The sequence below is a fragment of the Gigantopelta aegis genome, chromosome 4, assembly GCF_016097555.1.
Source record: "Gigantopelta aegis isolate Gae_Host chromosome 4, Gae_host_genome, whole genome shotgun sequence".
Classification (NCBI taxonomy): Eukaryota; Metazoa; Mollusca; class Gastropoda; order Neomphalida; family Peltospiridae; genus Gigantopelta; species Gigantopelta aegis.
In genome coordinates, this window is record NC_054702.1 from 58,801,109 (window position 1) to 58,818,342 (window position 17,234).

The window sequence follows — 17,234 nt, forward strand, 5'->3', positions numbered from 1 at the left end:
ACAACGTGGTGATAGCAGGGTGCGCGTCTACAGTAGGAGCAATGCACGCTATGCTGACTGTTGTGTTCTTGAACGAGATCGTTTCGGGGGTGGGGGTTCTGTCACGGTCTGGGCAGCCATTGCACATGGTTATCGTTCACCACTAGTCGTCATTGATGGCAATTTAAATGCTCAACGTTACCGCGATGACATTCTCGCTCATCACGTCATTCCTCTGTTCCATAACAACGCCAACATCTCGATTTTTTAGCATGATAATGCCACCTCTCATACAGCTAGAGACACTGTAAATTTTCTTAGGACAAATAACATTGATTTCATTGATGACTCGCCCGCTAAAAGTCCTGATCTCAACCCCATCGAGCATGTCTGGACAGACGATTGAGGCGTCGTCCCAACCCACCCGCTAACGTCAACGAACTTCGTCAAGCGCTCATTCAGGAATGGAACAATATTCCACAGGCAGAAATCAACACTAGTCAATTCTATGAGCCTGCGATGCACTGCAGTGGTCAATTCAAGAGGTGGTCATACCCGTTATTAAGTCGGGTGTTGTTTTTGTTTTAACCCCTACCACACTTGGTCAAAATTTCTCCCAGTTTCTGTTAACCCTATGGCCATGATTTTTGCACCAAACGATGCATCATGGAACACTCTTTAAACGCATATATAACAATTATTCCCCCGGTTTGTTTTCATCAAGTTATGTTCAAGCAAAGTTAGCGGAAGTTTCTTATTTTGTTCAGTATATATATATATATATATATATATATATATAAACTCGTTCTTCACACGCATCTGTCACGTGCTTTTATATCCGTTAATCCCACTTCAGCGCAGAATAGTTAGTAAACGTTGAGTTTCAACAGAACAAAGCTAGGTTTCATACAGCTCTTGTGTCCAGTTTTCACCTACATTACATTAGTTCTGCTAGTCCGTACAAGAACAAATGGACATCGTATGAAGAAACACCTCTACCACCTTGACATACGTTGGATCAGTTTTGTGTGTGTTGTTTTTGTTTGTTTGTATGTTTTTTGTTTGTTTTTTTAAATCTCCAAGATGAATAATATGCAATCCCAATATTGCCATCAGAAATGTTACCCAGGAGATGCCAATATGTTGCCAAAAAATACGGAGACGCAGAAATTGTCAATGTGTACACATTTTCAGGGTTTTGTGTTTTAAAATATACAGACTTAAAAAGGTAATATTTCTCATTAAAGCAACTAAAGCGCATTGATTAATTATCCATCGCCTATTCGATGTCAAACATGTGGTCATTTCTGACATGTAGTCTTAGAGAGGTAACCTCTCAACACTTTTTCCATTAGCAGCAAGAGATTGTTTATATGCATTTTCCAATAGACATAACAGCACATACCACGGCCTCTGACATACCAGTCATGTCACACTTCCCCCTCCCCAATCTAAAGACAATACATTGACCTCCAGTTGAATATCAATTTATGATAGCTGGCTCCCCACCTAAAATATCTAAAGACAATACATTGACCTCCAGTTGAATATCAATTTATGATAGCTGGCTCCCCACCTAAAATAATTGCAATAATTTTCCAAAGCCTGTTTATCAAGGTTGTGACGGTATTCTCATATGAATCATTGTTCATAAGTTTAAAATAATGTTCAACAAACAGTTGGCAGACTATTCTATTATTTTATTAATTAACCAGTAAAAAGTGAACACGTGGCTAGACCATCAAAGCTAAAAAACCAACCTCCTCAAGGCTAGCTCACACTTCCATTAATCTTTCTAATCTAAATGTTTCATCCTCTGCCCATCATTTTCTTTTTCTTCAAAGATAACCTTCCAATTTGTCCTGCAATTTCCAATTTTGTGTTGTTCTGTCAGTTTAACCCAACCCCATCTTCTGACCTCGCCACACGACACTACCATTTGCTTGTCTCAGCTGACTTCATAGGCACAAGCTCTGGGTAATTCCATGCACCAATAATAAAGCTATCTGGACCCACAGGACTAATGATCACAGCTAGTATGGTACGTGATAGCTGGCGTTTCTTTATTTCTGAAGCAACCACCAATGACATGATGATGATGTGCTTCGAGGTAAGTCAGGTATTTCTCTCGTGAACCTCAAACATGGATATATCAGGGCAGAAATAAAGTTTGATTTGTTTAATGACACCACTAGAGCACACTGATTCATTAATCCTTAACTACTGGGTGTCAAATGTTTGGTAATTCTGACATGTAGTCATCAGAGGAAACCTGCTACATTTTTCCTAATGCAGCAAAGGAATCATTTTATATGCACTTTCCCACAGACAGGACAGCACATACCACGGCCTTTGTGGTGCAATGGTTGGAAAGAGAAAACAACAATGAGTTCAATGGATCCACAGATGTGGTCTGATCCTGCGACACAAACACCAGAGTCGAGAGCACTCAACCGACTGGACTAAATCCTGTCCGGGGCAGAAATAAGATTCAAGGTCATTAGCAAGATCAGCTGTACAATAAATAAACTGATGGATTCAGGAGGATGGTTATACAAAGGATGCTCTCTGGAATATGACAAAGACATTATGACGGTTAAAGAGATTACAGATGATAACATTTTTTTTTTTATAGATACATCTAAAGACAATTCACACAGTACCTACACTAACATTTTAACACCCCATGTACATCTTTTGTATAATCCAGTGGTACCTCACCCCTACAGTGGATACAATCATTTACCTCACACTTGCATTCAAATTAGTTATTAACTGGCAGTTCGTGTTTTATCTAAAGCTGCATAACCGACATGCCAAGTGAATGATAGTTTGCGTGAAATAGTGTGACCAGTGTAACACATTCTGATCAAAACATTAACATGAGAAAATCAACCAGAACTAAAGTACTACATGTATTTTCTACTGAATATAACAGTACTAAGAAAACTACTTCACTGAAAACATCTCACGAACATGAAAGCACCAAATAAATTAAAAATAAAAACAAAAGAGCACTTTTCAGCATTATCTACACAATGTACAGTCAAGAACAAAATGTTTAAATAAATATATATATATATATATATAATTTTTATATAGTACTCTCATTGGAATAACTTTTGTGTTTTTGTAGTAACTTCATTTTCACAATAACTCAAAAGTATTTTGTGGGCCACTGGTTTCGACATTAACTGGAACTTTCATCTAAGTATTGTTGGGTCACATCCACGCACTTTGAAATCGGGGGTGGGCTGTGAATGGATGTGAGTGTACAGCTCGTCCAGGGGCAACTCCGAGTCAGTTTTGGCCAGCTGAGCTGCTTCTTCCACCTTTTTCCTGATCTCCGTGTCCACTTTCTGGAAACAAAGGAAAGGAATGTGTATTTTAACGAAAACCTCAACACATTTTTTATACCATGGCTTAACGAAAGAAAGAAATGTTTTATTTAATGATACACTCGACACATTATTATTTACGGTTATATGGCGTCAGACATATGGTTAAGGACCACACAGATATTGAGAGAGGAAACCCAGTGTCACCACTTCATGGGTTACTCTTTTCGATTAGCAGCAAGGGATCTTTTATATGCACCATCCCACAGACAGGGTAGTACATACCACAGCCTTTGATATACCAGTCGTGGTGCACTGGCTGGAATGTGGCTTAACGACACCTCACCATAGTTTAAACTATGGCTATGTGGTGTCTAACATGAATATGGTTATTTTGAACATATGGTTGAGAGTAAGAGAAAACTGATGTTGCCACACAGGCTATTCCTAAAGATTCAAGGGATATTTTATATGTACTTTCAGTGAACATTTTGATCAGTATTGCATCGCGATTTTGTACACAAGTTTCAGAGATTGCTACACAATTGAAACAAAATTAAACTAGTTTCTAAGCAATAATGTTGACTCGAAATAATGCTAATCGTGATTTTGAAAACAAAATGTTCCCCCCGACTTTCTATAGACAGGATAGTTTTTGTTATGACCTTTGGTGTACCTGGATAAGAGGAAATAATTGCACATTTGGCGAGTGCTCTTCCAGTGAGTTACATGGAAGCCCCACTTTATGTAAAGGACCAACACATTTAGCACAAGGTTGGGTCAGAATCCGACTTGGAAAATACAGAGCATGTTTAAGGTGCGTGGGTTATAGGATTGAATCCCCTTAGTGGACCCATTCTCTGATTAGGGATTTTCCCTTCCCAAACAGTACCCCATGACTGATATATCAAAGGCCAGGGGATCAAAAATCCCATCGCCCGACGCCCGTGCAATTTTCATGCCGGGCAAGTAATTATGTTAACTGTATATGCCCGATGACAAGTGACTAATGTAACACCTAAAACTTTTTAAAATTTTATTACAAATCTTGGTAAAACCTTTGGAAAGAGTTCCGATCGTCCGATCATTTACATACAATGTAGCTCGAAGGAGAACTAACCCTAACCCTAAACAGGGTTTCTGCTAGAGGGTAAAATGGGTAAGGCGCCATACCCAAATTCTTGGCAGATTTTTTTAACCCCAACCCAAAACGTAACCCATTTTCCTTCTGGGGGAGGCCTCCCATACCCTCTGTTGACTGTGGTTGCATTCAATTCCATAGTGCCATACCCAGAAACACTGCTAAATGCTGGAACGATCGGAACTCTTGCCAATGCGTTAACACACCAAAACGGAAAACAATGTGTTGAAAAGTTTGATAACTTTAGAGTTGTTCCCCTTTTATTATAAACTAAGATCGGTAATTTCCGCCACTGAACGTTGGACTGAATTCGTACAAGTAATCGGTTCGATGATCTTCAAAATTGGAAATAGCATCCAACATAACGTATACATGCCTTGTGTGTGCAATCAAAATGTTTAATGCTTGCAAATATGGTATATGAGGTGGAATAGTTTAAAATTGTCATATTCAAATTAAATGGAAAAGTGAAAAAGGATCTCACCACATCCACGGCCATACAAGTGGTCACTAAGACATACATTGTCACAATAATTATATTTAGATGAACAAGTGGACACTAACAAACAAATAACAAAGTTTAAATCAACAAATGGACACCATTTTAAAAATAGAGTTCAAATCAACAAGTAGACAAGTCAGTGGATACTACTGGACAGACATATATAATTAGTACTTTCTGGGCAAGTGTTGTAACCTATTGGCAAAATTATTTATTTGTGCAATTAAACCAATTACTTTCAAGATTATTACATTATTAAGCACTGTATTAAATTAAATAGGAGTAACACAATTGGTTACCTTAAGAAGTATGGGCAAGTGGAAAAATATACGGGGCAAGTGAATATCTGATTGGTACTTGCCCTGTGGCAAGTAATTTTTTTGAAAATGTTTGAACCCTTGAAGGCTATGGTATGTGCTATTTAGTCTGTAGGAAAGTGCATATAATAGATGCCTTGCTGTTAACAGAAAAATGTAGTGGGTTTCCTTTAAAACCATATGTCAGAAATAATGTGCTCTGGTGGTGTCAGTAAACAAAATGAACAAAAGGTTTGTATTTGGAAAATTAAACAAGACAATATGTCTCCTCATGAGCTAAACTTATTCATTCCTTTTGACAGGCTTTGTAAAAGAAAAAGAAACAATAAATAAAAATGACTGTTTTATTTGCACATTTGCTTAAGCAAGATAGTTTCGCGTAACCCTTTTTTTTCATTTGGATTTTAAAGTTTGGCCATCATTTACATGTTATAATGGGTTATGTAAAAAAAAAGGAGGAATGGGTTACCTGGAAATGTTTTTGTGTAATCTAACCAATAAACAGTTTATGCATCTTTTGAATTCGTAGAATTTAGAAACCTGAACCAACAAATATTATTTAACAAATGTTTTATTACAGCACACTTTTTCTGCTTTTATGTAGCCAAGAATTTTACCTTCAGTTCTTCTGGTGTTATGAGATTTGCAGATATAATTCTATCAAGACATTTACCTTCAGTTCTTCCAGTGTTACGAGATTTGCAGATATAATTCTATCAAGACATTTACCTTCAGTTCTTCTGGTGTTATGAGATTTGCAGATATAATTCTATCAAGACATTTACCTTCAGTTCTTCCGGTGTTACGAGATTTGCAGATATAATTCTATCAAGACATTTACCTTCAGTTCTTCCGGTGTTACGAGATTTGCAGATAAAATCCTGTCCTTGAAGTTTGTGATTGGATCTCGATTCTCTCTCACCTCTTGAATCTCATCTCTCGTTCGGTAGCTACAAAAGAAAAACCAAGACAACAATGCCAAGATATATGTTGTTGATGATGAAAGTAAAGCAAACAGATTAAAAAGCAAATTTCCATAAGCAGGGCTAGTTTTAGTATTTGCTAAAGTTGCAATCTGTGGATTTTATTTTAATTTCATGTCATAATTGTTAATTTGTTGGAAAATAAGTGGGTTACTGCAATTTTTGAAAGTTTAATAGATACTTTGGTAAAATTTTCTGCTCAAGCAGAGCTAGTCCAGACAACAAGTATTAACAAAACTTAAAGACTATTGTCACCAATAGGTTTCTGATTACTAATCCTTCTTAATTATTGAAATTCTTGTTTACACTATGTGAATATTTGTGGGTTGTTGTTGTTGTTGTTGTGGGGGGGGGGGGGGGCTTGTTTTGCTTTTAATTTTTTTTTTATATTTACCATAGTACACATTAATAATTTAATTAGCTTTTGATACTCTATTCTAATGTCCATGTACATAATTGTATGCATAATGTAAAACAAGGCCCCCAGCATTGACTGCTTTTTTTTGTTGGTAATAAAACAATTAAGTAAAACAAAAGAACAAACCTTGTTCCAGGATCACTCATGCTGTGTCCATGGTAACGGTATGTTGCCACCTCAACCAGAATCGGTCCATTCTTTAATGCATAATCTTTAGCAAACCTAGTTCCTTCTCTCACTGCTAGAACATCCATACCGTCAACCTACAGTAGAAAATGTTGAATGAAAAATATGGGTGAGATCAGTATCAATTTATAATACTGCAATTATTAGGTGGATAATATTCCAATAATTATGAATTGAGACTATTTTTTTAATAACATGATGTAATGTCAACCTTTGAAGAAAGAAAGAAAAAAAAAACCCGATATCAAATTCATAAGATGTATTTATTTTACACAATGAATTTTAGTCATATGACCAATGAAGCATATGAATAAAGTGATAACCGTGTTTTCCTTAGCTAATTTAAATCATGGTGCAGCACCATGCCTCACTAGTCTAGAGCCAGCCTTTATAAAACACTCAGAAAATGTATTATTAATTACTAAAATATTCCTGTTATATATTTTACCATTCATTTATTTAAGCAAGCACATTAATTACATTTATTTTTATTTCAATTATTTGTTTTGTCTTTACTGAGAAAAACAAAAAGTGCCTTGAAAATGCCCCAAAATGTTTAGTCTACCATGCCTTGCCAAATTTCTCGGGAAAACACTATGATAAAATCATTGGTACCTCATATTTTTTCAAGCAATATAAGCAGCCTAATGGTGAAGGGAGGGAAATACATGCCTTTTTTCTTCAATGCTTTAATAAAGTGCAACTTAAAGTTATGAAAAACACATTATTACCTCCCTTTTATGCCTAACCACTAAAATAAATCCAATGTTATTATAAAATAAATGAAAGAAAATAAACAATGACACGATAATGTATCTAACATGTCATGTATCACACAACCTATCTCTAGAGTTGTTCCTTTATTTATTATTTTGTCGAAACAACATTTACATTTTTTTTGCAATAAAACACAGAAGAGCAAAATGCTAAAATAAAATTAACAGAGACCAGGGGCCTAATTCACTAAACTCTCACAACTTTGCGATCTCGCAGTGCAATGCTAAACGACTTACAAAGAGGATGCTTTGTTGTCGAGCAGAGCCTAAGAGACCTCTGTGAATTAGGCCCCAGATCACATATGGCTGAGTGAGAAAAAAGCTATATCCATTTTCCATCTTCTAAGATGTACGTGACACACAAAAACAAAAAATGCAAATGAATTACCCAAAGTCCGGGCACATAATCCCCCCTGGTGTAATACTGGGTGCTGGCCGACGCCCTGTCTGCGCTGGTGCCCATGCCAAAGCCGTTGTTCTCACAAATGAAAATAGCAGGAAGGTTCCACAGCTTGGCCATGTTGAAGGCTTCAAACAGCTGGCCCTGGTTAGCAGCACCGTCACCATACAGCGACAGACACACGTTGGGTTTATTCTGGTACTGAAAGGCAAATGCAATCCCAGCACCGAGGGGAACCTGGATGAACAAAAAAAGAAAAGAAAAAGAAGTTTGTTTGCACCACTGGAACACATTGATCAATTAATCATCGGCTATTGGATATCAAATATTTGGTAATTCTGACTTGTAGTCCATCAAAGGAAACCCGCTACATTTTTTCTAATGCAGCAAGGGATCTTTTATATGCACTTTCTCACAGACAGGAAAGCACATACCACAGCCTTTGTCCAGTTGTGGTGTTCTGGTTGGAACGAGAAAAGGAAGAAAGGAAATGTTTTATTTTACGATGCACTCAACACATTTTATTTATGGTTATATGGCTAGATGGATAGACAGATGGACAGCGAGACGAAAACAAAACCTATAGTCCCTTCAATAGGGGACCAATGATAATAATGTATCTCCACAGTCTTGATCTCTAAAATCAGGAGTGGGAATTGGTGAACTGTAATAAAGAGGAAATCTAGAGGGGTCCTGGAAATTCTTGAAATCCTAGGTTAAAATCTGTGCCATCTGACACATTTTGGAGGAAAGGACGATTAAAATGCGAAGAAACGCAATGTTCCATGAGAGGAAAACAGCTGATCTGAGGAGAATTCCCACCTCTGTAAAATAAATCACTAAATGACCAATCATTGTATATTTTTATTATCAAAGGAAAGTATACCATAACAACAGATTCCTGTAGTATAGTAATACTGGCTAAACCTTAAAGTTTTATAGGTATGAGTGAGACCAAAACTCAATGGGGAGGTCTAAATACTACTTGTCTCTCACTAACCATTAACCAGTTAGCTATCACAGCCCAGATAGCTGAGATACATGTATAGGGGAGAGGGAGAGGGAGAGGGAGAGGGGGGGGGGGGAGAGAGAGAGAGAGAGAGAGAGAGAGAGAGAGAGAGAGAGAGAGAGAGAGAGAGAGAGAGAGAGAGAGAGAGAGAGAGAGAGAGAGAGAGAGAGAGAGAGAGAGAGAGAATTTTTACATGCCTCTATACCACTAAGGTTTCATAGTGCAATTAAAATGAAATGGTAACAGCTGTTTTTAATTCTCTTGCATATTCACTTCAGTTTAATTATATTTCAAGCAGATTTGCTACCTGAGCTCCGACGATTCCATTTCCACCATAGAAATTCTTGCCGTACATATGCATGGATCCACCTTTGCCTTGTGCACATCCAGATTTCCGGCCTAAAATACAACAAAGGAGATGAAGCAACAACAAAGAATCACTGAATATTATTAAACTCAGCCATTGACAACAGATGTGTTTCCTCATTTGCAAACTTGCAAACATGCAATATGACACCAAAATTACAACAATTATTGCTGATGTTTTGTAACTATCTAACCTGTATTTTAAAAAATGTCCACGGCAAAAAAAAGAAAGAAGGAATATGGTCCATGGTAAAAAAAAGTGCCGCAGAGAATTAAAAACTCCATAGCAATCTCCAAGGGCAATTATAGGGGTTGTCTAACCTAGAAGTACGTATTACATGCAAAATTAGTTGTACTTATTTTTCGCATTTACCATATAAATGCATAGTGTGAGACATTTTAACTGGAAACAGTAAATCAGAGGAAAGGAATATAATAAAAAATATATATATATCTTATGCTCTGCTGCCATATAGACTACCCTTAATGTTAAGGAAGGATGCAAGTGGTTTATTTAATGATGCACTCAACACATTTTATTTACGGTTATATGGAGTCTGACATATGGTTATGGACCACACAGATATCGAGGGAGGAAACCCACTTCATGGGCCACTCTTTCCGACTAGCAGCTAGGGATCTTTTATATGCACCATCCCATAGACAGGATAGCACATACCACAGGCTTTGATATACCAGTCGTGGTGCACTGGCTGAAGCGAGAAATAGCCCAAGGCGCCCACTGACAGGGATCAAATCCCAAACTGACTGCACATTAAGCAAGTACTTACCACTGGGCTATGTCTTGCCACTTAATGATAAAGTAGCATCACATCTTTTATATATGTATACACTTTACCATAGACAAACCATGGCTTTTATATATGTATACACTTTACCACAGACAAACCATGGCTTTTATATATGTATACACTTTACCACAGACAAACCATATCTTTTATATATATGTATACACTTTACCACAGACAAACCATGGCTTTTATATATGTATACACTTTACCACAGACAAACCATGGCTTTTATATATGTATACACTTTACCACAGACAAACCATATCTTTTATATATATGTATACACTTTACCACAGACAAACCATGGCTTTTATATATGTATACACTTTACCACAGACAAACCATGGCTTTTATATATGTATACACTTTACCACAGACAAACCATATCTTTTATATATATGTATACACTTTACCACAGACAAACCATGGCTTTTATATATGTATACACTTTACCACAGACAAACCATGGCTTTTATATATGTATACACTTTACCACAGACAAACCATGGCTTTTATATATGTATACACTTTACCACAGACAAACCATATCTTTTATATATATGTATACACTTTACCACAGACAAACCATGGCTTTTATATATGTATACACTTTACCACAGACAAACCATGGCTTTTATATATGTATACACTTTACCACAGACAAACCATATCTTTTATATATATGTATACACTTTACCACAGACAAACCATGGCTTTTATATATGTATACACTTTACCACAGACAAACCATGGCTTTTATATATGTATACACTTTACCACAGACAAACCATGGCTTTTATATATGTATACACTTTACCACAGACAAACCATGGCTTTTATATATGTATACACTTTACCACAGACAAACCATGGCTTTTATATATATGTATACACTTTACCACAGACAAACCATGACTTTTATATATATGTATACACTTTACCACAGACAAACCATGGCTTTTATATATATGTATACACTTTACCACAGACAAACCATGGCTTTTATATATACTCTTCAAAAAAAGAAACGCAAAAGGGTACAAATGGGTTATAACTCCGATTTTATGTTTCCTACCGGTTCATGCTTTGTGAATATAAGGTCATTGCATGTCCCAAACACATTCCCACGGTTACATTCGATAAAATGCAGCTACTGTACAATAAAGTTCCAAAATGTGAATATTCGCAAAAACGCAGCCACGTGCAAACCATGTCACCACTGCACGTGCGTTGTCTGCACGTGCAACATGAACACCGACAGTATAAAAGTGCAGGGTGTTCGCTTGCCTGGCCTCTGTATCTGGCCGACAGTTGACAATCCAGGACATGCCACGTCTCAGTGAACCGCAGAGAAACAATGCCATCGGCAGACTAGACGCAGGCGAATCCAGAACGGCCGTTGCCAGGGCATTCCATGTGTCCCCAAGCACCATCTCCAGACCGTGGGACCGTTACCAGCAACATGGATCAACACGTGACCTCCCTAGATCTGGTCGACCACGGGTCACTACTTCCGGGCATGACCGCTACATCCGGGTACGCCACCTTCGGGAACGATTGACTATTGCCACCTCCACAGCCGCAGAAATACCAGGTTTGCGCAGGATATCCGACCAGACCGTACGGAACCGCCTACGTGAGGTAGGAATTCGTGCCAGACGTCCAGTTCGAGGTGTCATCTTAACACCACAACACCGTCGACTCCGACTGCAGTGGTGCCAGATTCATCGACAATGGCCTCAACTGCGATGGAGACAGGTGTGGTTCAGTGACGAGTCCCGATTTCTGCTCCGACGTCATGATGGAAGATGTCGCGTGTATAGGCGTCGTGGTGAACGTTATGCGGCAAACTGCATGCAGGAAGTGGACAGATTCGGCGGGGGTAGTGTCATGGTGTGGGCAGCCATCTCACACACTGGCAGAACTGACCTGGTCCACGTGCAGGGCAACCTGAATGCACAGGGCTACATTGACCAGATCCTCCGGCCACACATCGTTCCAGTTATGGCCAACGCCAACGCAGTGTTTCAACATTACAACGCCAGGCCTCACACAGCACGTCTCACAACGGCTTTCCTACAGAACAACAACATTAATGTCCTTCCTTGGCCATCGATATCACCGGATTTGAACCCAATTGAGCATCTATGGGACGAGTTGGACCGACGCCTCCGACAGCGACAACCACAGCCCCAGACCCTGCCCGAGCTGGCAGCAGCCTTGCAGGCCGAGTGGGCCACCATCCCCCGGGACGTCACCTGTACTCTGGTTGCTTCAATGGGCAGGCGGTGCCAGGCAGTTATCAACACACGCGGAGGCCACACCCGGTATTGACTCCAGATGACCTTGACCTTGGTGGTGTGTCCTATCACTTACTCACAATGGACTAGAATGAATTGTGAACAATCCTGCAACATTTGGTAATTATCGGACTCACCATTCAATAATTAAATCAATTCTCCAAATGTTACGACAATGTGGTTTTGCGTTTCTTCTTTTGAAGAGTATATATGTATACACTTTACCACAGACAAACCATATCTTTTATATATATGTATACACTTTACCACAGACAAACCATGGCTTTTATATATGTATACACTTTACCACAGACAAACCATGGCTTTTATATATATGTATACACTTTACCATAGACAAACCATGGCTTTTATATATGTATACACTTTACCACAGACAAACCATGGCTTTTATATATGTATACACTTTACCACAGACAAACCATTTCTTTTATATATGTATACACTTTACCACAGACAAACCATGGCTTTTATATATGTATACACTTTACCACAGACAAACCATTTCTTTTATATATGTATACACTTTACCATAGACAAACCATGTCTTTTGATGTGCCAGTTGTGCTGCACTGATTGTGATAGAAAAAAACATAAGTCAACTGAGGGAGATCGAACCTGCGACCCATATCAACTCAGGCAATTGCTCTACCACTGAGCTATATTCTGTCCCTGGAAACAGGATATACGCACAATAATGTTATAAATATTTTGAAAACATGTACTAGTACTTGAGATAGAAAACTTATATTAAATTAAGCAAAGATGAATTTGCACCTGTTAGTTCTGAAAGTACCCCTTGAATGGGCACTCCACGCATGTAAGTCCAGCCGTGTGCTACATTCTGCATTTGGAAACAGCAAATATGCATAACAATGATATAAATATTTAGAAAACAGGCACTAATACTTGAGATAGAAAATTTACATGTATATTAATTGAAACAAAGATGAATGTGCACCTGTTAGTTCTGAAAGAACCCCTTGAATGGGCACTCCACGCATGTACGTCCAACCATGTGCTCGGTACGCTGTTATCACAGCATCATCGGGAGATATGGCAGCCTCCATTCCTACACAACATGCCTCCTACAGCAAAGAGAAACAACACGCATAATGTACATGTACATCTGTATGTCAGAAGACCACATTCAACAACAAACTTCATTGAACATAAATCCAAACTCATACCCGGTTTAACTATTAAAGGGCAGTAACTCATCTGCGAAATCATCTTACATATATTTGTCTTTAAAAAAGATTAAATAAATGACAATGGCATATTTGTTGTAGTCAAAAAGGGATGTGAGAGGAGCTGGAACAAAAAAGGTTACAGTGGCCGGGGTCCAGGGGCTGCTCAAGGGCCCCTGAAGGAAAATTGTTGTTTACAATCCCTGGATCTGCCAAAAATTGCATTCAATGCTAACAAATCTAAACTGGTTACAACTTATAATATAAGGCACACATCATAAACTTGAAACTGTGAAAATATGCAAATGAACCTTGTGTGGTCAACAGTATTGAACATCATGTTTTTGTGGGTTTTTTTTAGACGAAATGGAAAAGCGCATTTACGCGTAGCTGTCACATCCCTGGTCAAAGGTTAAAACCATAAGCGTATGAGAAAATCCTCAAATTCGGGCAAACTGAGCTAGCCTAAAACGTTTTCACTCTGTATTTCAATCATTCTAACCACAATATCAGTTGTAATCCATTTAAAAAGGAGTAGTAGTGATTCGTATGCAACCCTATATAACTGTTTTGCAGTAATGCTAAGATAAATAAATTTTGTTATCCCGATTCGGGCATTTTCATTTAATTAGGGCAAAAATGGAAGCCTGTACACCTACAGTTGAAACAATATGTAAACATTATGTAAACAATATGTAAACAATATGTAAACAATATGTAAACATTCAAGGGCCAATAAGATGATTAAAAAACCCAGGCCAGTTAGAAGCCAATTGACACTGTTGTTTTTATCATAGGGTGAGGAGGCATGTATACATGTAGATAACAAAACTTTTTTTTTTTTAATTTCTTTTTGTTACAAAATTAAAGTCAAGATGTACCTGTCCTGAGTAAAGATGACAGAATCCTCTGACGATTTTTGATTTGTAGAGGTTTCCTGCCACAGTCTCCATCCGCCGAACGGTCTGCATGTCTCTGTAAAACTTCATGGCATCATCTCGGCTTAGAGTTACTGTCGTCTCGGGACCCTTCTCAAGTTTGAACAATTTATATGGCTGTCAAAGATACACAAGTACATACATATGTAATTATGTTGGCATGATCAGCGTATTAATAATAATTGTACTAATTCATTCACAAATACCTTTAATATTCACAACCAGTATTAAAATTCAGACCTTTAAAAATTGTAAGAACGACCGTTTCATGTGTGTGTCGTTCACGCAAATCTAATTTAGCTTAACCTATTTTCCATTCGTGCATTAAATTTTGGATATTATTTACATGGACATAAAGGTAACACAAAAAGAAAATGGGTTGCCTGAATTTATTTTTGCGTAACCGATAAATGGTTTAGGCAAATATTCTATTCTTAGAGACCTGAAATTTGTTTACATGAAAGCAATGATACATATAGATCTGTATGTATGTACAGGGCTCGCACTGGAATGAATTTTGGTTTCGCAATTTTCAGATATTTAGCTTAAACAGCTACATGTACTTGTACAAATATTTTCATTTTAAACCTTTCATTAACAAATCACTTACATGTAGTATTGCATATATATTTTGTATTTTGTTACATACAGAAGCTCATATATCCCATTTCATTTTCAGATATATATATAATACATGTAGCTGATAATGAAGCAACATGCATACAACATTAACCAAGTACAGCATTACATACATGTATGTATATGAATAAAAAGCAAATGATGACTCACCGTTGTTTCAAAACTTGCCTCACTTTCCGTTCCATACTGGCACTGCTGGCAAGCTGCAAGTACCGACTAGAAGTAAAACAAAGAATTCATTGTTATTAATATTAGGCCACTTCAGGAGTTAGTTTATAAAATTCAGAACAGATGATGGAATAAAATAAAGAAATTAAATATGCTTGTCAGGTAAGAATAGATGGAATAAATGGAAAAAGAAAACAACTGCAAAACATTATCAAGTGCTGTTTCTGCTGACCTCCGGGCAAGGCAATAAATTTAACCCATGCGTGTGCACTATATAGATATATACTAAAGGAACTCGGCAGGGATCGGATCCTGACTTGGGGTCACATCAAATGTTCGAACCGTGATTATAGGAACAGTAAAAGAAAGTTTAGAAAACATCAGCAGTCATGAAATTGATAACATATTTTCAAATTTCCAAAACAAAGTGTTAAAATCACCATCTTCCAGGAACTTGAAAACAGCTTTCAACAATTCAAGGATTTTCAAGGAATTTAAGGCAGGGCTCGAAACGGCCTGTGGCCAGGTCGCCAAATGCCACCAATGTCCTATTTGGGCGACTTAAATATTAAAACATAATGGCGTTAGTTGCCCCAATAATATTATTTGGGCGATCTTTTATTTAGAGCTATATCATATGATTATGAGCCACTATTAATATTTGTATTGCATATCTTTATTCCACATTAAAATCTTGCTCAAGGTTCACGGTTCGCTTATCTTAATTTGCCAACATCCATGATTATTTTTTGGGCCACCATATTTTTTGGCAAGTTTCGAGCCCTGTAAGGATGTGTACGAACCCTGTGATTGTGTTTCAAAGATTAATAAAGTACATATTGGGGGTTGATTGTCCAAATCAGGCAATTACATGTACATACATGTATATTTTAGATATACCAAAACTGCAAATTAATGATAATCTGAAAATTTTAAAGTAGTGTTGGAAAATTGTATTGTTAAAACATAATAATATTTAATGTAATTGGTACAAAGTTTAGATTAGATCAAAGTATTTATGTTTTAATTAATGTAACTGATCATCACAACTGTTTTGTTAAATCAAAACACAGGTTTTCAAATAGCCCTTAATCTAGTTCAAACACATATGATTTATTTACTATGTATAATTTTAAAACACCAAAAGTTGAAGAAGAAGAACTATTAAACCTAAAATTTGGGCTAACCCTTCCAAGATAAATTGAAGATTCCATGACCTTTTCAAGGCTTTTCACCTCTTGAGGTCAAACTAAGCAAAACTAAATCAAGCGTAGTTTTGTTTGCTACTTGTTAAGTGCAACACCATGTTCTGTCAATATTCCAAGTATCATACTTACTTGTTTATTTACTAAACGTAGTATTCTACGTGTAACCGACAGCATGATGACAGTAATCAACCGGATTTTTGTATTTCAGCTATTACACGAAATCAATCTTCGAAAAAGAAGAGTAATAAGGGAATTAACTCTGATAGATTGACCAAGTCGAGCTGAAGGTTTCTTCACACCAAGTCATTCGCATTTTCGATTAAGTTCACATTTTAAGACTCGATTATATTGAAGATATGCTTACACAGTAATTTTGAAATAGTAGCAATTTCGTGGCATTTTCAGAGTACATATTTAATTACAATGCATTTTGTTTTCAAGAAAAATTAAAATAGTCTTCAAATTTAAAATACCAGGTTTTCACATATCCTCGCGGTATGGGTTTCGACGCAGATAAGCAACGATCTCGTGTAGTGTAAAAATAAA

The 17,234-nt window shown here is 37.2% G+C and overlaps 1 protein-coding gene across 1 annotated transcript; it reads right to left on the minus strand.

Annotated features, from left to right (window-relative positions):
- Positions 1-1,664: 1,664 nt before the first annotated feature.
- Positions 1,665-16,934, minus strand: LOC121370833 (probable pyruvate dehydrogenase E1 component subunit alpha, mitochondrial). Its single transcript, XM_041496334.1, has 9 exons — positions 16,818-16,934; positions 15,463-15,528; positions 14,617-14,790; positions 13,507-13,633; positions 9,357-9,448; positions 8,029-8,277; positions 6,805-6,941; positions 6,119-6,227; positions 1,665-3,338 (listed from the first exon to the last, which is right to left on the minus strand). The coding sequence occupies exons 1-9, from the start codon at positions 16,860-16,862 to the stop codon at positions 3,183-3,185; spliced, it is 1,155 nt and encodes a 384-aa protein (XP_041352268.1). The 5' UTR covers positions 16,863-16,934; the 3' UTR covers positions 1,665-3,182.
- Between the last annotated feature and the right edge of the window lie 300 nt (positions 16,935-17,234).

Excerpts from the sequence above, each read along its gene's own strand:
- LOC121370833 (XM_041496334.1), bottom strand. The coding sequence starts at position 16,862 with ATGCTGTCGGTTACACGTAGAATACTACGTTTAGTAAATAAACAA. Across the intron at positions 8,278-9,356 it reads ATGGAATCGTCGGAGCTCAG|GTTCCCCTCGGTGCTGGGAT; the intron begins GTAGCAAATCTG and ends TTGTTCATCCAG. Across the intron at positions 6,942-8,028 it reads ATTATGTGCCCGGACTTTGG|GTTGACGGTATGGATGTTCT; the intron begins GTAATTCATTTG and ends TTTCTACTGTAG.